The 21,254-nt window shown below is 49.6% G+C and overlaps 1 protein-coding gene across 2 annotated transcripts in view; it reads right to left on the bottom strand.

The window, feature by feature from the left end:
* LOC134909212 (protein IWS1 homolog) overlaps window positions 1-10,195 on the bottom strand; it is a 236,963-nt gene extending 226,768 nt beyond the window's left edge. For both annotated transcript variants that reach the window (XM_063915863.1, XM_063915864.1), the window contains exon 1: window positions 9,999-10,195. In XM_063915863.1, the coding sequence (XP_063771933.1) occupies window positions 9,999-10,032 (34 nt within the window). In that variant the 5' untranslated portion in view covers window positions 10,033-10,195. The remainder of the gene's footprint in view (window positions 1-9,998) is intronic.
* Window positions 10,196-21,254: the final 11,059 nt, after the last annotated feature.

Genomic DNA, 21,254 nt, shown 5'->3' on the forward strand with positions numbered 1-21,254 from the left:
CGGTGGATTTAGTAGAGGCCGGGGAGGACTTCTGCTCCTGGGAACTAGCTGTGGTAGGCAGCTTTTTCCCTCTGCCCTTACCTCTGGCAAGAAAGGAACAAGAGAGTACGAGGATCGTCCTATTGGACCGAAAGGACTGCATCTGATAATGTGGCGCTTTCTTAGGCTGTGAGGGAATATAAGGCAAAAAAATTTGATTTACCTGCCATAGCTGTGGAAACCAGGTCCGAGAGACCTTCCCCAAACAATTCCTCACCCCTGTAAGGTAAAACCTCCATATGCCTCTTTGAGTCGGCATCACCTGTCCATTGCCGGGTCCATAGGACTCGTCTAGCAGAAATCGCCATAGCGTTGACTTTAGAACCGAGCAGGCCAATATCTCTTTGAGCATCTCTCATATATAAGACAGCGTCTTTAATATGACCCAGGGTCAATAATATGGTATCCTTATCCAGGGTATCAATTTCCCCCGATAAGGTATCTGTCCACGCTATGACAGCGCTACAAACCCAAGCCGACGCTATCGCCGGTCTGAGTAAGGTACCAGAATGTGTGTAAATGGACTTCAAGGTAGCCTCCTGCTTGCAATCAGCAGGATCCCTGAGGGTAGCCGTATCTTGGGATGGCAGCGCTACCTTTTTGGACAAGCGTGTCAACACTTTGTCCACTTTTGGGGCGGATTCCCACCGTATCCTGTCCTTATTCGGGAAAGGATGCGCCATAAGAATCCTTTTGGGAATCTGCAGTTTTTTGTCTGGAGATTCCCAAGCCTTTTCAAATAACTCGTTCAGCTCATAAGACGGGGGAAAGGTTACCTCAGGTTTCTTTTCCTTATACATGTGAACCCTCGTGTCAGGGACAGGGGGTTCCTCTGTGATATGCAAAACATATTTTATTGCAATAATCATATATTGAATACTTTTAGCCAATTTTGGCTGTAACTTTGCATCATCGTAGTCGACACTGGAGTCAGAATCCGTGTCGGTATCCGTGTCTACTATTTGGGATAGTGGGCGCTTTTGAGACCCCGAAGGTCCCTGTGACATAGGGGCAGGCAGGGCTTGACTCCCTGTACATCCCCTGGACTCAGCTTTGTCCAACCTTTTGTGCAATAAATTCACATTAGCACTTAAAACATTCCACATATCCAACCAGTCAGGTGTCGGTGTTGCCGACGGAGACACCACAGTCATTTGCTCCACCTCCTCCCTAGGAGAGCCTTCTACCTCAGACATGCCGACACACGCGTACCGACACACCACACACTCAGGGAATGCTCTTAACTGAAGACAGTTCCCCCTTTAGGCCCTTTGGAGAGACAGAGAGAGAGTATGCCAGCACACACTCAGCGCTAATGACCCAGGAAAAAAACACAATATTTTGACCCAGATAGCGCTGTTATCTATTTTTGCGCCAATTATGTGCCCCCGCCCTTCTTAAAAACCCTCTTTCACCGTGGCAAGCATGGGAGAGTCCGGGGAGCTTCCTCTCAGCGGTGTGCTGTGGAGAAAATGGCGCTGGTGAGTGCTGAGGAACAAGCCCCGCCCCCTCAGCGGCGGGCTTCGGTCCCACTGAAAATTTAAAAAAAACTGGCGGGGGTCTCATATATACAGTGCCCAGCCTGTATATCACTATTATAGCCAGATTTGGAGGTCCTTATTGCTGCCCAGGGCGCCCCCCCCTGCGCCCTGCACCCTTACAGTGACTGCCCTGTGTGTGCTGTGTGGGAGCAATGGCGCACAGCGTTACCTCTATGAAGATCTGAAGTCTTCTGCCGCCTCTGAAGTCTTCTTTCTTCACATACTCACCCGGCTTCTATCTTCCGGCTCTGCGAGGAGGACGGCGGCTTTGCTCTGGGACGAACGGCGAGGGTGAGACATGCGTTCCGTTCCCTCTGGAGCTAATGGTGTCCAGTAGCCTAAGAAACAGAGCCTAACATTAAAGTAGGTCTGTTTCTCTCCCCTCAGTCCCTCGATGCAGGGAGTCTGTTGCCAGCAGACTCCCTGAAAATAAAAAAAACCTAACAAAACACTTTCTTTTCAGGAAACTCAGGAGATCTCCCTGTAATGCACCCAGTCTCCTCTGGGCACAGTAATCAATTGAGGTCTGGAGGCGGGGCATAGAGGGAGGAGCCAGTGCACACCCATACCTAAAGTTCTTTTTTTAGTGCCCATGTCTCCTGCGGAGCCCGTCTATCCCCATGGTCCTTACGGAGTCCCCAGCATCCTCTAGGACGTAAGAGAAATTTAGAATACACCTGGCCCCACATAGCACGGGCGCAGAGATTTAGAATACAGATGGCCCATATAGCAAGGGCGCAGAGATTTAGAATACAGGTGGCCCCATATAGCAAGAGCGCAGAGATTTAGAATACAGGTGGCCCCATATAGCAAGGGCGCAGAGATTTAGAATACAGGTGGCCCCATTTAGCAGGGATGCAGAAAATAAGAATTTACTTACCGATAATTCTATTTCTCGGAGTCCGTAGTGGATGCTGGGGTTCCTGAAAGGACCATGGGGTTCCTGAAAGGACCATGGGGAATAGCGGCTCCGCAGGAGACAGGGCACAAAAAGTAAAGCTTTAGGATCAGGTGGTGTGCACTGGCTCCTCCCCCTATGACCCTCCTCCAGACTCCAGTTAGATACTGTGCCCGGACGAGCGTACACAATAAGGGAGGAATTTTGAATCCCGGGCAAGACTCATACCAGCCACACCAATCACACTGTACAACCTGTGATCTGAACCCAGTTAACAGTATGATAACAGGGGAACCTCTGAAAAGATGGCTCACAATAACACTAACCCGATTTAGTTAGCAATAACTATGTACAAGTATTGCAGATAATCCGCACTTGGGATGGGCGCCCAGCATCCACTACGGACTCCGAGAAATAGAATTATCGGTAAGTAAATTCTTATTTTCTCTATCGTCCTAGTGGATGCTGGGGTTCCTGAAAGGACCATGGGGATTATACCAAAGCTCCCAAACGGGCGGGAGAGTGCGGATGACTCTGCAGCACCGAATGAGAGAACTCCAGGTCCTCTTTTGCCAGGGTATCAAATTTGTAGAATTTTACAAACGTGTTCTCCCCTGACCACGTAGCTGCTCGGCAGAGTTGTAATGCCGAGACCCCTCGGGCAGCCGCCCAAGATGAGCCCACCTTCCTTGTGGAATGGGCATTTACATATTTTTTGCTGTGGCAAGCCTGCCACAGAATGTGCAAGCTGAATTGTACTACAAATCCAACGAGCAATAGTCTGCTTAGAAACAGGAGCACCCAGCTTGTTGGGTGCACACAGGATAAACAGCAAGTCAGAATTCCTGACTCCAGCCGACCTGGAAACTATATTTTCAAGGCCCTGACAACCTCCAGCAACTTGGAGTCCTCCAAGTCCCTAGTAGCCGCAGGTACCACAATAAGCTGGTTCAGGTGAAACGCTGACACCACCTTAGGGAGAAACTGGGGACGAGTCCACAGCTTTGCTCTGTCCGAATGGACAATCAGATATGGCTTTATGAGATAAAGCCGCCAATTCTGACACTCGCCTGGCCGAGGCCAGGACCAACAGCATGTTCACTTTCCATGTGAGATATATCAAATCCACAGATTTGAGTTGTTTAAACCAATGTGATTTTAGGAATCCCAAACTACGTTGAGATCGCCCAGTGCCACTGGAAACATCAAAAGGGGGTTGTATATGCAGTACTCCCTTAACAACTTCTGGACTTCAGGAACTGAAGCCAATTTCTTTCTGGAAGAAAATCGACCGGTCGAAATTTGAACCTTAATGGACCCCAATTTGAGACCCATATACACTCCTGTTTGCAGGAAATGTAGGAATTAACCTAGTTGAAATTCTTCCGTGGAGCCTTCCTGGCCTCACACCATGGAACATATTTTCACCTAAGCGGTGATAATGTTGTGCGGTCACCTCCTTCCTGGTTCTGACCAGGGTAGGGATGACCTCTTCCGGAATGCCTTTTTCCCTTAGGATCCGGCGTTCACCCGCCCTGGCGTCAACGCAGCTGCGGTAAGTCATGGAACAGACATGATTCTTGCTGAATCAAGATCCTTTCTAGTATCTCTTGAAGTTCCGGGTACCAAGTTCTTCTTGGCCAAACCGGAGCCACTAGTATAGTTCTTACTCCTCTCCTTCCTATCATTCTCCATACACTGGGTATGAAAGGCAGAGGAGGGAACACATACACCGACTGGTACACCCACGGTGTTACCAGAGCGTCCCAGCTATTGCCTGAGGGTCTCTAGACCTGGCGCTTCATGTGAGACGCCATCATAACCACCTTTGGTCTTTCCCAACGGTTTACAAACATGTGGAAACTTCCAGATGAAGTTCCCACTTTTCCGGGTGGAATTCATTCATGCTGAGGAAATCTTCCTAGTTGTCCACTCCCGGAATGAACACTGCTGACAGTGTTATCACATGATCTTTCGCCCAGCGAAGAATCCTTGCTGTCATTGCCCTCCTGCTTCTTGTGCCGCCCCGTCTGTTTACGTGGGCGACTGCCATGATGATGTCCTACTGGATCAGCACCGGTTGACTTTGAAGCAGAGTTCTTCCTAGGCTCAGAGCATTGTACATTGCCCTTAGCTCCAGTATATTCATGTGGAGAGAAATCTCCAGACTTGACCACACTTCCTTGGAAATTTCTTCCCTGTGTGACTGTTCCCCAGCCTCTCAGGCTGGCATCCGTGGTCACCAGAACACAGTCCTGAATGCTGAATGTGCTGTCCTCTAGAAGATGAGCACTCTGCAGCCCCCACAGAAGAGACACCCTTGTCCTTGGAGACAGGGTTATCCGCTGATGCATCTGAAGATGCGATCCGGACCATTCGTCCAGCAAATCCCCCTGAAAAGTTTTTGCGTGAGATCTGCCGAATGGAATCGCTTCGTAAGAAGCCACCATTTTTCCCAGGACTCCTGTGCATTGATGCACTGATACTTGGCCTGGTTTTAGGAGGTTTCTGACTAGGTCGGATAACTCCCTGGCTTTCCCCTCCAGGAGAAATACCTCTTTCTGGACTATGCCCAGAATCATTCCTAGGAACAGCAGACGTATCATCGGAAAATAGCTGCGATTTTTTGGAATATTTAGAATCCACTCGTGCTGTCGTAGAACTACTTTAGATAGTTCTTTTCCGACCTCCAACTGTTCTCTGGAAACTTGCCCCTTTCAGGATATTGTCCAAGTAAGGGATAATTAAGATGCCTTTCTTCTTTTAAGAATCATCTTTTCGGCCATTACCTTGGTAAAGGCCCGGGGTGCCGTGGATAATTCAACGGCAGCGTCTGAAACTGATATTGACAGTTCTGTATCACGAACCAGAGGTACCCTTGTTGAGAAGGGCAAATTTGGACATGGAGGTAATCCTTGATGTCCAGGGACACCATATAGTCCCCTTTTTTCCGGTTCTCTATCACTGCTTTGAGTGACTCCATCTTGATTTGAACCTTTTTATGTAAGTGTTCAAAGATTTCAGATTTAGACTATGTCTCACCAAGCCTTCTGGCTTCAGTACCACAATATAGTGTGGAAGACTAATACCCTTTTCCTTGTTGTAGGAGGGGTACTTTGATTATCACCTGCTGGAAATACAGCTTGTGAATTTTTTTCCAATACTGCCTCCCTGTCGGAGGGAGCCGTTGGTAAAGCAGGCTTCAGGAACCTGCGAGGAAAAAATGTCTCGACTCTCCAATCTGTACCCCTGGGATAATACTTGTACGATCTAGGGGTCAACTTGCGAGTGATCCCACTGCGCGCTGAGACTCTTGAGACTACCCCCCCACTGGTGGAGGGCTTCTTTTCCTGGGAAGGGGCTGCCTGCTGCAGTCTACTTCCCTTTCCTCTATGTCTGGGCAGATATGACTGGCCTTTTGCCCGCTTGCCCACATGGGAACGGAAGGATTGAGGCTGAAAAGACAGTGTCTTTTTCTGCTGAGATGTAACTTGGGGTAAAAAGGTTGGATTTCCCAGCTGTAGCCGTGGCCCCCAGGTCCGATGGACCGACCCCAAATAACTCCTTCCCTTTATACGGCAATACTTCCATGTGCCGTATGGGATCTGTATCACCTGACCACTGTCGTGTCCATGACATCTTCTGGGAGATATGGACAACGCACTTATCTTGATGCCAGAGTGCAAATATCCCTCTGTGCATCTCGCATACAGTATATATATAGAATGCATCCTATTAAATGCTCTATATCAATAAAATATTTTTAGTCAGGGAATTCGACCAAGCCAACCCAGCACTGCATCTCCAGGCTGATGGCGATCGCTGGTCGCAGTATAACCACCGTATGTGTGTATATACTTTTTAGGATATTTTTCCAGCTGCCTATCAGCTGGCTCCTTGAGGGCGGCCGTATCTGGAGACGGTAACGCCACTTGATAAGCGTGTGAGCGCCTTATCCACCCTAAGGGGTGTTTTCCAACGCGCCCTAACTTCTGGCGGGAAAGGGTATAACGCCAATATTTGCTATCGGGGTAAACCCACGCATCATCACACACTTCATTTTATTTTATCTGATTCAGGAAAAACTACAGGTAGTTTTTTCACTTCCACATAATACCCATCTTTTGTGGTACTTGTAGTATCAGAAATATGTAACACCTCCTTTATTGCCCTTAACGTGTGGCCCTAATGAGGAATACGTTTGTTTATTCACCGTCGACACTGGATTCAGTGTCCGTGTCGGTGTCGACCGACTGAGGTAAATGGGCGTTTTTTTTTTTTAAAAACCCTGACGGTGTTTCTGAGACGCCTGGACCGGTACTAATTGTTTGTCGGCCGTCTCATGTCGTCAACCGACCTTGCAGCGTGTTGACATTCTCACGTAATTCCCTAAATAAGCCATCCATTCCGGTGTCGACTCCCTAGAGAGTGACATCACCCTTACAGGCAATTTCTCCGCCTCCTCCAACATCGTCCTCATACATGTCGACACACACGTACCGACACACAGCACACACACCTGGAATGCTCTGACAGAGGACAGGACCCACTAGCCCTTTGGAGAGACAGAGGGAGAGTTTGCCAGCACACACCAAAAAAAAGAAACGCTATAATTACATAGGGACAACCTTATATAAGTGTTTCTCCCTAATAGCATCTTTATATATATATTTATATCGCCAATTAGTGCCCCCCCTCTCTGTTTAAACCCTGTTTCTGTAGTGCAGTGCAGGGGAGAGCCTGGGAGCCTTCTCTCCAGCCTTTCTGTGAGAGAAAATGGCGCTGTGTGCTGAGGAGATAGGCCCCGCCCCTTTTCCGGCGGGCTCGTCTCCCGCTCTTTAGTGAAGTTTGGCAGGGGTTAAATATCTCCATATAGCCTCTGGGGGCTATATGTGAGGTATTTTTAGCCAGTATATAGGTTTACATTTGCCTCCCAGGGCGCCCCCCCCCAGCGCCCTGCACCCTCAGTGACTGCGTGTGAAGTGTGCTGAGAGGAAAATGGCGCACAGCTGCAGTGCTGTGCGCTACCTTTAGAAGACTGCAAGGGTCTTCAGCCGCCGATTCTGGACCTCTTCTTACTTCAGCATCTGCAAGGGGGCCGGCGGCGCGGCTCCGGTGACCATCCAGGCTGTACCTGTGATCGTCCCTCTGGAGCTGATGTCCAGTAGCCAAGAAGCCAATCCATCCTGCACGCAGGTGAGTTCACTTCTTCTCCCCTCTGTCCCTCGTTGCAGTGATCCTGTTGCCAGCAGGACTCACTGTAAAATAAAAAACCTAAGCTAAACTTTCTCTAAGCAGCTCTTTAGGAGAGCCACCTAGAATTGCACCCTTCTCGGCCGGGCACAAAAATCTAACTGGAGTCTGGAGGAGGGTCATAGGGGGAGGAGCCAGTGCACACCACCTGATCCTAAAGCTTTACTTTTTGTGCCCTGTCTCCTGCGGAGCCGCTATTCCCCATGGTCCTTTCAGGAACCCCATGGTCCTTTCAGGAACCCCAGCATCCACTAGGACGATAGAGAAATTTAGAATACAGGTAGCCCCATATAGCAAGGGCGCAGAGATTTAGAATACAGGTGGCCCCATTTAGCAGGGATGCAGAGATTTAGAATACAGGTGGCCCCATATAGCAAGGGCGCAGAGATTTAGAATACAGGTGGCCCCTTTTAGCAGGGATGCAGAGATTTAGAATACAGGTGGCCCCATATAGAAAGGGCGCAGAGATTTAGAATACAGGTGGCCCCATATAGCAGTGGCGCAGAGATTCAGAGTACACCGGGCCCCATATAGCAGGGACGCAGAGATTCAGAGTACACCGGGCCCCATATAGCAGGGACGCAGAGATTCAGAGTACACCGGGCCCCATATAGCAGGGACGCAGAGATTTAGAGTACACCTGGCCCCATATAGCAGGGACGCAGAGATTCAGAGTACACCTGGCCCAATATAGCAGGGACGCAGAGATTCAGAGTACACCTGGCCCCATATAGCAGGGACGCAGAGATTCAGAGTACACCTGGCCCCATATAGCAGGGGCGCAGAGATTCAGAGTACACCTGGCCCCATATAGCAGGGGCGCAGAGATTCAGAGTACACCTGGCCCCATATAGCAGGGGCGCAGAGATTCAGAGTACACCTGGCCCCATATAGCAGGGGCGCAGAGATTCAGAGTACACCTGGCCCCATATAGCAGGGGCGCAGAGATTCAGAGTACACCTGGCCCCATATAGCAGGGACGCAGAGATTCAGAGTACACCTGGCCCCATATAGCAGGGACGCAGAGATTCAGCGTACACCTGGCCCCATATAGCAGGGACGCAGAGATTCAGAGTACACCTGGCCCCATATAGCATGGACGCAGAGATTCAGAGTACACCTGGCCCCATATAGCAGGGACGCAGAGATTTAGAATACACCTGGCCCCATAAAGCAGGGACACAGATTTAGAATACCCCTGGCCCCATACAGCAAGGATGCAGAGATTTAGAATACACCTGGCCCAATATAGCAGAGGTGCAGAGATTTAGAATACACCTGGCCCAATATAGCAGAGGTGCAGAGATTTAGAATACACCTGGCCCAATATAAGAGGTGCAGAGATTTAGAATACACCTGGCCCAATATAAGAGGTGCAGAGATTTAGAAAACACCTGGTCCCATATAGCAGCGACGCAGAGATTCAGAATACACCTTGCCCAATATAGCAGAGGCGCAGAGATCTGGAATACAGGTGGCCCATATTCTGTAGCAGGGACACAAAGACTTCACCTGGCCAAATATAGCAGGGGGCAGAAATTTGGAATATACCTCATAGAGCAGGGACACAGGCACTACACCTGGCCCCATACAACAGTGACTACACCTGGCCCCATACAGCAGGGACACAGGGACTACACCTGGCCCCATACAGCAGGGACACAGGGACTACACCTGGCCCCATACAGTAGGGACACCGGGACTACACATTGCCCCATACAGCAGGGACTACACCTGGCCCCATACAGCAGGGACACAGGGACTACACCTGGCCCCATACAGCAGGGACTTCACATCATACATCAGGTATACAGGGACTACACTTCATACAGCAGGGACACAAGATGTACACCTTGCCCCATATAACAGGGACTACACCTGGCCACATACAGCAGTGACACAAAGACTACACCTGGCCCCATACAGTAGGGACACCGGGACTACACATTGCCCCATACAGCAGGGACACAGGGACTACACCTGGCCCCATACAGCAGGGACACAGGGACTACACATGGCCCCATACAGCAGGGACTTCACATCATACATCAGGTATACAGGGACTACACTTCATACAGCAGGGACACAAGATGTACATCTTGCCCCATATAACAGGAGAATAAGATGTGGAGAGGCGGCTGCTGGTTAGCAATGTATGTATGATCAGTATTATTGAGGACTTGAGCACTACAGCTGCTCCGTACACCGCCGTGTGAGTGTGTGATAGGGCACCGTGCTACTCCGCCCCCCAGCACCGGCCTATTTACCTGAGTGCTCTGGGCTGTAATAATCGGCCTCCATGGTTTGGCTATAACAAGCGTCCAGCTGTATAGACCCCCGAACGGCGCCGCTCAGGGGGGAGGCAGCCGTACTCTCCCAGCAGCTTTACTTTGCCGTAAAGCGCAATGGGGAAAGTGTAGGCCGCACTTGGACCGGTATGCGCATGCGCGCTGCAACTAGTACGGACTGGAGACGGTCAGGGAGGGGGCGGACACAGTATGTCACGTTCCTGACACGTGATCCGGGAGGCGGGAAAAAATGACAGAAAAAGCTAGCGAGCGACAGCGATCACATGGAGAGATCTACTTATCTTTGGAGAGTGATAAAGTGGAGAGAGATGATTGCACTCAAACATTTATCTGTAAAAAAAAAAAGCTACACATGTGGAAAGGGTCGTGGTCACGGGTGATGGGGCTGGCGTAGTAAGTGTGAGGTATAAATGCATTACCTGGCACTGCTCGTGCCGCTATTTCTCTGTTTGCCTCTTTAACGAGGTGAATCAGGCAGCAATATCTCTGAGATGTCTCTGAGTGGGAGAGTGATCGTTCTTACATTGCCCTGCCCATTGGTGGCGATAATGACTGGGGCGCCCCCTATCACCTTGCTCACAGCGCCTGTGTCATACATGGGGCAGCAGTGGTATCAGTGCACGTAACATGCGCAGATACCACTTCTCCCCCATAATGGAGGGTAATGCATTTACCCCTGAGTCTGGCTGCACTGATAATTTAAATCTGTACCCGAGGGCAGCTGCTGCGGGCAGACTATTGTTAACTGGAAGGATGGCGGGAGCTGCATGTCACTGAGCAGTGATGCTGTAGTCCATGTCTCCGCAGTGCTGCTATAGCAATCCGAAGCTGCACCTGGTACAAAGCCCCTGTTAGCCAGTACAGACCATTAAAAAAACGGTACAGTTGGAGGGTGCGGGTGTACCAGCCAATCCGCTCCTAACTGCCATGTTACAGGCTGTGTTTGAAAAATGACAGGAAGTGATTGGTTGGTGCTTTATCTCTCCACTTTATCACTCCAATGCTTAGTACATCTGCCCAGTGACTCGGCTCTCGGGACAGAGAGAGCAGCGGCAGCTACACTACAGACCATGTAGTGCAAGGGGGAACTGCTTAGCACTTATAACTATGGCCCTGCTCTATGTGGTCGCGATCCAGCCACGACTGAGAGTAATATTATCATCCACCATAGTAGTGTATACTTATACTGCGTGATGCGTGTTTGCTGTGACACGTCACACACTACACATGTTGCATGGGTTGGGTACGCTGTATAACGTTAGGGTTCCCAGCGATCAGCATACTGACTGCGGGATCCCAGCAGCTGGGCGAGCACAACAAAGCCCCTTGCGGGCCTGGTGTCGAGCTGCGCTCGCCACAGGTTCTATTCGTGGACACCCACGAGTGGGAATAGTCCCTGCTAGTCGGCATGCCGACTGGCGTGATTTCGTGTGGGCGGGATTCAGGGGTCAGTATTGTGACACATAACTACATCCCTGTTACATGACTCAACAATGTTTTGTTGCGCACAATTACAGGTCACACATACCAAGGTGGGATATGTATCAAAGCTTGGAGAGAGAAAAACTGTAGAGAAAGTACCATTGATTAATACTTAATCTCTCTTAACATATCTTTCTCCAAGCATTGATAAATCCCCCCCCCCCCCCCCCCACTGGTATTTATACTAGACTACCACACAATGCTTTGCGCATAAGCATACTTCACAAGGCAGAATTGCATACTTTCAGCTCACTCTCAGAGGTCAAATGACATATTACCAAAAATGTCCAAAAGTGTATTTCTCTGACGTCCTAGTGGATGCTGGGAACTCCGTAAGGACCATGGGTAGGGATGGACATCGAAACCAAACCATCATATGATGGCAATGTTCTACCATTGAAACTTTCGATGCAATGGTTACTAACCATCACATCAAAAGTATTCGATGGTGAAAACTATTTATATGACTAGTTCATGCGCAAAAGCCTGTATTTTCGTTTGCAATGTGGGAATTGGGATCGGGGGCAGGGCCAGACTCTGAGCAACATATTACTTTATCACTGGACATTGTGTGTATAATATACATATATAATATACACACACAATGCCCAATGATGAAGTAACATTGCCCCCTCAGTGCCAAATATACAATGCCCCCACAGTGCCAGAGATACATTGCCCCCACTGTGCCAGATATACAATGCCCCCACAGTGCCAGAGATACATTGCCCCCACTGTGCCAGATATACATTGCCCCCACTGTGCCAGATATACAATGCCCCCACTGTGCCAGATATACAATGCCCCCACTGTGCCAGATATGCAATGCCCCCACAGTGCCAGATATACAATGCCCCCACAGTGCCAGATATACAATGCCCCCACAGTGCCAGATATACATTGCCCCCACAGTGCCAGATATACAATGCCCCCACAGTGCCAGATATACAATGCCCCCACAGTGCCAGATATGCAATGCCCCCACAGTGCCAGATATGCAATGCCCCCACAGTGTCAGATATACAATGCCCCCACTGTGTCAGATATACAATGCCCCCACTGTGTCAGATATACAATGCCCCCCTGTGGCAGATATACATTGTCCCACTGTGTGCTCATTGCCCCCCACCCCTTACCGCTGGCTGTTTCTTCTATGTGAGGGGAGGAGAGCGTAGCATAGTGTTTCTCTTGCCCCTCAATTCTCTTTGATGCCCGGTCTCACTCTCCAACGGCGGCGGGGTCTATCTGAAATGATGCGCCGGTTTGTTAGCCAATCAGAGCTCGCGGACCGGCAGCCAATCAGGAGCCGCGGCTGCCGGTCCATAAGCTCTGATTGGCTAGTAAACCGGTGCCTTATTCAGATTGACCGCGCCGCCGCCGTTGGAGAGTGAGACTGGGCATCCAAGAGAATTGAGGGGCAGGAGAGGCACTGCGCTGCGCTCTCCTCCCCTCACACAGAACGAAGCCAGCGGAATGCAGTATTGTGGACGACCCGGTGGTACGGCGTACCGGCTGGGAATTTCTTACAATAATGTGGATGGCAACTTGCTCAGTGCACGGTTTGCTTTGCTGTCTCACATGGGACCAATTCCGATGATTATGGTGTGGAGTTTGTATGTTCTTTCCATGGTTTTGTGTTTTCTCTTGGTTTTTCCCACAGTCCAAAACATACTCAAGCAAGGACTTTGTCCATAGCCCTCCTAAATTATTCCCCCTGAATCTGATCAATGGTGGTGTATAGCTGGAGGGATATAAATATCAGTGAGGTCACTCTGTCTCCTCTGAATCCTCCTGAGCTCCGAGTGTCTGTGGCTTCTGCTGCTGCAGGGTAAGGTCTGGGATCTGATTGGCTCTCTGAGTCAGTGAGAGCCAATCAGAGCTTGCAGTGGGCCCTGTTGCCTAGCAGCAGCCTAGAGAGGGGAGGGGGTGAGGGGTCTGGCTGAGCAGGCTCATGTCTGAAACAGACAGCCTCCAATGGACTTAGGAAGTTTCCCTGATAGACACAGCAGCAAGAGGAGGCATAGCTATTTGGAATTAGAAAAAAAACAAGCCACCATCGGAAGAACATCGAATGACTATCATTCGATTGTGAAAAACATCGGGAGGGCACCATTAAATGCTAAAAACACTACCATCGAAACGAAAACATCGATGGTTCGGAAACATCGACCATCGATGTCCATCCCTAACCATGGGGAATAGCGGCTCCGCAGGAGACTGGGCACAAAAGTAAAGCTTTAGGACTACCTGGTGTGCACTGGCTCCTCCCCCTATGACCCTCCTCCAAGCCTCAGTTAGATTTTTGTGCCCGAACGAGAAGGGTGCACACTAGGGGCTCTCCTGAGCTGCTTAGTGAAAAGTTTAGTTTTAGGTTTTTTATTTTCAGTGAGACCTGCTGGCAACAGGCTCACTGCATCGAGGGACTAAGGGGAGAAGAAGCGAACTCACCTGCGTGCAGAGTGGATTGGGCTTCTTAGGCTACTGGACACCATTAGCTCCAGAGGGATCGAACACAGGCCCAGCCATGGAGTCCGGTCCCAGAGCCGCGCCGCCGGCCCCCTTACAGAGCCAGAAGCAAGAAGAGGTCCGGAAAATCGGCGGCAGAAGACATCCTGTCTTCACCAAGGTAGCGCACAGCACTGCAGCTGTGCGCCATTGCTCCTCAGCACACTTCACACTTCGGTCACTGAGGGTGCAGGGCGCTAGGGGGGGGGGCCCTGAGCAGCAATAAAAACACCTTGGCTGGCGAAAATACATCACATATAGCTCCCAGGGCTATATGGATGAATTTTAACCCCTGCCAGATTACACTGAAAAACGGGAGAAAAGGCCGCCGAGAAAGGGGCGGAGCCTATATCCTCAGCACACTGGTGCCATTTTCCCTCACAGCTCCGTTGGAGGGAAGCTCCCTGGCTCTCCCCTGCAGTCACTACACTACAGAAAGGGTTAAAAAAGAGAGGGGGGCACTAATTAGGCGCAGTATAAACAATACAGCAGCTATAAGGGGAAAAACACTTATATAAGGTTATCCCTGTATATATATATATATAGCGCTCTGGTGTGTGCTGGCAAACTCTCCCTCTGTCTCCCCAAAGGGCTAGTGGGGTCCTGTCCTCTATCAGAGCATTCCCTGTGTGTGTGCTGTGTGTCGGTACGTTTGTGTCGACATGTATGAGGAGGAAAATGATGTGGAGGCGGAGCAAATTGCCTGTAATAGGGATGTCACCCCCTAGGGGGTCGACACCTGAGTGGATGAACTGCTGGAAGGAATTACATGACAGTGTCAGCTCTTTACAAAAGACAGTGATTGACATGAGACAGCCGGCTACTCAGCTTGTGCCTGTCCAGACGTCTCATAGGCCGTCAGGGGCTCTAAAGCGCCCGTTACCTCAGATGGCAAATACAGACGCCGACACGGATACTGACTCCAGTGTCGATGGTGAAGAGACAAATATGACTTCCAGTAGGGCCACACGTTACATGATTGAGGCAATGGAAAATGTTTTACACATTTCTGTTAATACGAGTACCACCAATAGGGGTATTATGTTCAGTGAGGAAAAACTACCTGTAGTTTTCCTGAATCTGAGAAATTAAATGAGGTGTGTGATGAAGCGTGGGTTTCCCCCGATAAAAAAACTGATCATTTCTAAAAAGTTATTGGCATATATCCTTTCCCGCCAGAGGTTAGGGTGCGTTGGGAAACACCCCCTAGGGGGGATAAAGCGCTCACACGCTTGTCAAAACAAGGGCTCTACCCTCTCCTGAGATGGCCGCCCTTAAGGATCCTGCTGATAGAAAGCAGGAGGGTATCCTAAAATGTATTTACACACATACTGGTGTTATACTGCGACCAGCAATCGCCTCAGCCTGGAGGTGCAGTGCTGGGTTGGCGTGGTCGGATTCCCTGACTGAAAATATTGATACCCTAGATAGGGACAGTATATTATTGCCTGTAGAGCATTTAAAAGATGCATTTCTATATATGGGTGATGCACAGCGGGATATTTGCCGACTGGCATCAAGAGTAAGTGCGCTGTCCATTTCTGCCAGAAGAGGGTTATGGACACGACAGTGGTCAGGTGATGTGGATTCCAAATGGCATATGGAAGTATTGCCTTATAAAGGGGAGGAGTTATTTGGGGTCGGTCTTTCAGACCTGGTGGCCACGGCAACAGCTGGGAAATCCACGTTTTTACCCCAGGTCGCCTCTCAACATAAGAAGACGCCGTATTATCAGGCGCAGTCCTTTCGTTCCCATAAGGGCACGTGGGCAAAAGGTTCCTCATTTCTGCCCCGTGACAGAGGGAGAGGGAAACGGCTGCAGAAATCAGCCAGTTCCCAGGAACAGAAGCCCTCTCCCGCCTCTGCCAAGCCCTCAGCATGACGCTGGGGCTTTACAAGCAGACAGGGAGGCAGTGTTGGAAGCCATTCACAAGCTGTATTCCCAGCAGGTGATAATTAAGGTACCCCTCCTGCAACAGGGAAAGGGGTATTACTCCACACTGTTGTGGTACCGAAGCCGGACGGCTCGGTGAGACCGATTTTAAATCTAAAATCTTTGAACACTTACATACAGAGGTTAAAATTCAAGAGAAGGGGACTACATGGTGTCTCTGGGCATCAAGGATGCTTACCTTCATGTCCAAATTTACCCTTCTCACCAAGGGTACCTCAGGTTTGTAGTACAGAACTGTCACTATCAGTTTCAGACGCTGCCGTTTGGATGGTCCACGGCACCCCGGGTCTTTACCAAGGTAATGGCCGAAATGATGATACTCCTTCGAAGGAAGGGAGTTTTAGTTATCCCTTACTTGGACGATCTCCTGATAAGGGTAAGATCCTGGGAACAGTTGGAGGTCGGTGTAGCACTATCTCAGGTAGTGTTGCAACAGCACGATTGGATTCTCAATATTCCAAAATCGCAGCTGGTTCCGACGACTCGTCTTCTGTTCCTAGGGATGATTCTGGACACAGTTCAGAAAAAGGTGTTTCTCCCGGAGGAGAGAGCCAGGGAGTTATCCGAGCTAGTCAGGAACCTCCTAAAACCGAGCCAAGTCTCAGTGCATCAATGCACAAGGGTTCTGGGAAAAATGGTAGCTTCCTACGAAGCAAAGCCATTCGGCAGATTCCACGCAAGAACTTTCCAGTGGGACCTGCTGGACAAATGGTCCGGGACGCATCTTAAGATGCATCAGCAGATAACCCGGTCACCAAGGACAAGGGTGTCCCTCCTGTGGTGGTTGCAGAGTGCTCATCTGCTAGAGGGCCGCAGAGTCGGCATTCAGGACTGGGTCCTGGTGACCACGGATGCCAGCCTGCGAGGCTGGGGAGCAGTCACACAGGGAAAAAATTTCCAGGGCTTATGGTTAAGCCTGGAGACATCATTTCACATAAATATCCTGGAGCTAAGGGCCATTTACAAGGCTCTCAGCTTAGCAAGACCTCTGCTTCAAGGTCAGCCGGTGTTGATCCAGTCGGACAACATCACGGCAGTCACCCATGTAAACAGACAGGGTGGCACAAGAAGCAGTCAATGGCAGAAGCTGCAAGGATTCTTCGCTGGGCGGAAAATCATGGGATAGCACTGTCAGCAGTATTCATTCCGGGAGTGGACAACTGGGAAGCAGACTTCCTCAGCAGGCACGGCCTCCACCCGGGAGAGTGGGGACTTCACCGAGAAGTCTTCCACATGATTGTAAACCATTGGAAAAAACCAAAGGTGGACATGATGGCGTCCCGCCTAAAAAAAAAAAAATTGGACAGGTATTGCGCCAGGTCAAGGGACCCTCAGGCAATAGCTGTGGACGCTCTGGTAACACCGTGGGTGTACCAGTCAGTGTATGTGTTCCCTCCTCTTCCTCTCATACCAAAAGTACTGAGAATTATAAGACGGAGGGGAGTAAGAACTATACTCGTGGCTCCGGATTGGCCAAGAAGGACTTGGACCCGTGGCCTCTACCTCTAAGAAGGGACCTGCTCCAACAAGGACCCTGTCTATTCCGAGACTTACCGCGGCTGCGTTTAACGGCAGGGCGGTTGAACGCCGGATCCTGAAGGAAAAAGGCATTCCGGATGAAGTCATCCCTACCCTGATCAAGCCAGGAAGGATGTAACCGCAAAGCATTATCACCGCATTTGGCGAAAATATGTTGCGGGGTGCGAGGCCAGTAAGGCCCAGATGGAGGAATTTTCAACTAGGTCGATTCCTGCATTTCCTGTAAACAGGAGTGTCTATGTGCCTAAAATTGGGGTCCATTAAGGTTCAAATTTCGGCCCTGTCAATTTTCTTCCAGAAAGAACTAACTTCAGTTCCTGAAGTTCAGACGTTTTGTAAAAGGGGTACTGCATATACAGCCTCCTTTTGTGCCTCCAGTGGCACCTTGGGATCTCAATGTAGTTTTGGGGTTCCTAAAGTCACATTGGTTTGAACCACTTGAGTCTGTGGAGTTAAAATATCTCACATGGAAAGTGGTCATGTTGTTGGCCCTGGCCTCGGCCAGGCGCGTGTCAGAATTGGGGGCTTTATCCTGTAAAGGCCCTTATCTGATCTTCCAGACAGGGCGGAATTGAGGACTCATCCTCAATTTCTCCCTAAGGTGTTTTCAGCGTTTCACGTGAACCAGCCTATTGTGGTACCTGCGGCTACTAGGGTCTTGGAGGACTCCAAGTTGCTGGACGTAGTTAGGGCCCTGAAAATATATGTTTCCAGGACGGCTGGAGTCAGAAAATCTGACTCGCTGTTTATCCTGTATGCACCCAACAAGCTGGGTGCTCCTGCTTCTAAGCAGACTATTGCTCGTTGGATTTGTAGCACAATTCAGCTTGCACATTCTGTGGCAGGCCTGCCACAGCCAAAATCTGTAAAAGCCCATTCCACACGGAAAGGGGCTCATCTTGGGCGGCTGCCCGAGGGGTCTCGGCTTTACAACTTTGCCGAGCAGCTACTTGGTCAGGGGCAAACACGTTTGCTAAATTCTACAAATTTGATACCCTGGCTGAGGAGGACCTGGAGTTCTCTCATTCGGTGCTGCAGAGTCATCCGCACTCTCCCGCCCGTTTGGGAGCTTTGGTATAATCCCCATGGTCCTTACGGAGTTCCCAGCATCCACTAGGACGTCAGAGAAAATAAGAATTTACTTACCGATAATTCTATTTCTCATAGTCCGTAGTGGATGCTGGGCGCCCATCCCAAGTGCGGATTGTCTGCAATACTTGTACATAGTTATTGTTACAAAAATCGGGTTATTGTGGTTGTGAGCCATCTTTCCAGAGGCTCCTCTGTTATCATGCTGTTAACTGGATTCAGATCACAGGTTGTACGGTGTGATCGGTGTGGCTGGTATGAGTCTTACCCGGGATTCATAAATCCTTCCTTATTGTGTACGCTCGTCCGGGCACAGTATCCTAACTGAGGCTTGGAGGAGGGTCATAGGGGGAGGAGCCAGTGCACACCAGGTAGTCCTAAAGCTTTACTTTTGTGCCCAGTCTCCTGCGGAGCCGCTATTCCCCATGGTCCTTACGGAGTTCCCAGCATCCACTACGGACTATGAGAAATAGAATTATCGGTAAGTAAATTCTTATTTTTTTTAGAAGGTGAGACAAAAATTATATATGTTCTGTGAGGTAGACTACACAAAAAGGAAATAGTAAATATTCTGCATACCAAAAAATGCTGTACAGTAATATTGGCAGTTATTCAGATGTGGTTGGAGTTGCTATCACTTCACTTGATGCAGCAGTGATAGGGCTGTATGGTGATGGAAGCAGAAGGCGCCTCCTGCTACAGTAGTGATCCGAGCTGTGTCCTAGGATGCAGCATTCGATCTTTCTCCTACCATTGGGCGGTTTGCGGCACCCATCATGCAAACGACCTATCACAGAGGCCAGGAAATTTTAGTCCTACTACGAAGATCCATGGCCCCTTTCTACCCCCTAAATGGCGGTGACACAGCTCTTCCCTGCCCCCAGATGGCAGCAGACTGTCAATCACTGACAGTCTGATGCCGGACTACGTGCTACGCACTTCAGGTACTTTAATCGGTACTTTTCTGCATGAGAAGCAGCAGCAACCAGACCTGAATGAGTTCCGTTGTGCTGTCTCCTTCATAAAAAAAAGACCATCTTCGGGGTGTTTAGGTACTCGGAAACCCCCCGGAGTGTGCCACTAGTTATACGTCCTAATTTTTGTTTCAAGGCAGTCTCCTTGTTTTCCATCTAAAATCTTTATTTCACAATCATTTCCATCATTCAAGCTCCTGATGCACACAAATTAACAAAATAAATGGAAATAGGTCACAGTAACTGCAAACCTTGATTGGGTCTTAAAAGAGGTTGGGCCTGAAATGTCGGTGGACGGGATGCCGGCAGTCAGAATACCGGCTGCGGCATCCCGATGTTTAAATTCCCGACAGGGGTTGGGAAACAAAGTACCCCTCATTCCCTAATCCTCTCTTATTGCAGCCTAACCCTTACCTTCTATCACCCCCACATACATACTGCCTTATTAAAGCTAGGTACACACTATACAATTATCTGTCAGATAATCTGCCAGATCTAGCTTCTTGGAATGAAAATCTGGTAATGGATGAGAGCAAATGACAATCAACCATTTGCTCCCAAACACTGGAAAATTAAAATCCTAGGCATGACGGTGGACCTCCCAGCCTGGAGATCGGGTGGGTGGGAGCAAGATTAAGAAATGTCAGTCATGTCTGGGCGTCATTATGCCTAGACCCCTGGGTACAAGATGTTGTTACCCAGGGGTACAGACTGAAGTTTCAAGAACTCCCACCTCACAGGTTCTTCAAATCATGCTTACCAGCTTTGCTGACAGAAAGTGTTATCCTACAGGAGCCATTCAATAATTGCTAAAGTCAAATGTCATTGTTCCAGTTCCACCTCACCTAGCAAACAAGGGTTATTACTCAAACTTGTTTGTGGTACTGAAACCGGATGGTTCGGTCAAGCCAATATTGAATCTAAAGGCATTAAACCCTTATTTGAGGGGATTCAAATTCAAGATGGAGTCTCTGAGAGCGGAGATCTCAGGTCTGGAGAAGGGGGAATTTCTAGTATCCCTGGACATCAAGTACGCGTACCTTCACATTCCGATCTGGCCGCCTCACCAAGCTTATCTCAGATTTGAGCTGCTGGACTGTCACTATCAGTTCCAGGCACTGCCGTTTGGCCTTTCCACGGCACCGAGGGAGTTCACCAAGGTCATGGCGGAGATGATGCTACTCCTCCGCAAGCAGGGTGTGAACATAATTCCTTATCTGGACGATCGGCTGATAAAAGCGTCTTCCAGGTAGAAGCTGTTGCAGAGCATTGCTCTCTCAACTCAACTACTCCAGGATCATGGATGGATCCTGAATCTTCCAAAGTCCCATCTGGAGCTGACAAGGAGACTGTCCTTCCTGGGGATGATCCTCGACACGGAAGTACAGAGGGTGTTTCTGCCGGAGGTGAAAGCGTTGGTGATACAAACAATGGCCCGGAATGTCCTGAAGCCAGCCCGGGTATTGGTTCATCAATGCATTCGCCTTCTGGGGAAGATGGTTGCCTCCTACGAGGCTCTACAGTTAGGAAGATTTCATACATGTTCTTTCCAACTGGATCTCCTGGACAAATGGTCAGAATCTCATCTTCACATGCACTAGAGAATTTGTCTATCACCGAAAACCAGGATCTCGCTCCTCTGGTGGCTGCAGACCTCTCACCTACTAGAGG

The sequence above is a fragment of the Pseudophryne corroboree genome, chromosome 4 (genome assembly GCF_028390025.1).
Source record: "Pseudophryne corroboree isolate aPseCor3 chromosome 4, aPseCor3.hap2, whole genome shotgun sequence".
In the NCBI taxonomy this organism is placed as follows: domain Eukaryota; kingdom Metazoa; phylum Chordata; class Amphibia; order Anura; family Myobatrachidae; genus Pseudophryne; species Pseudophryne corroboree.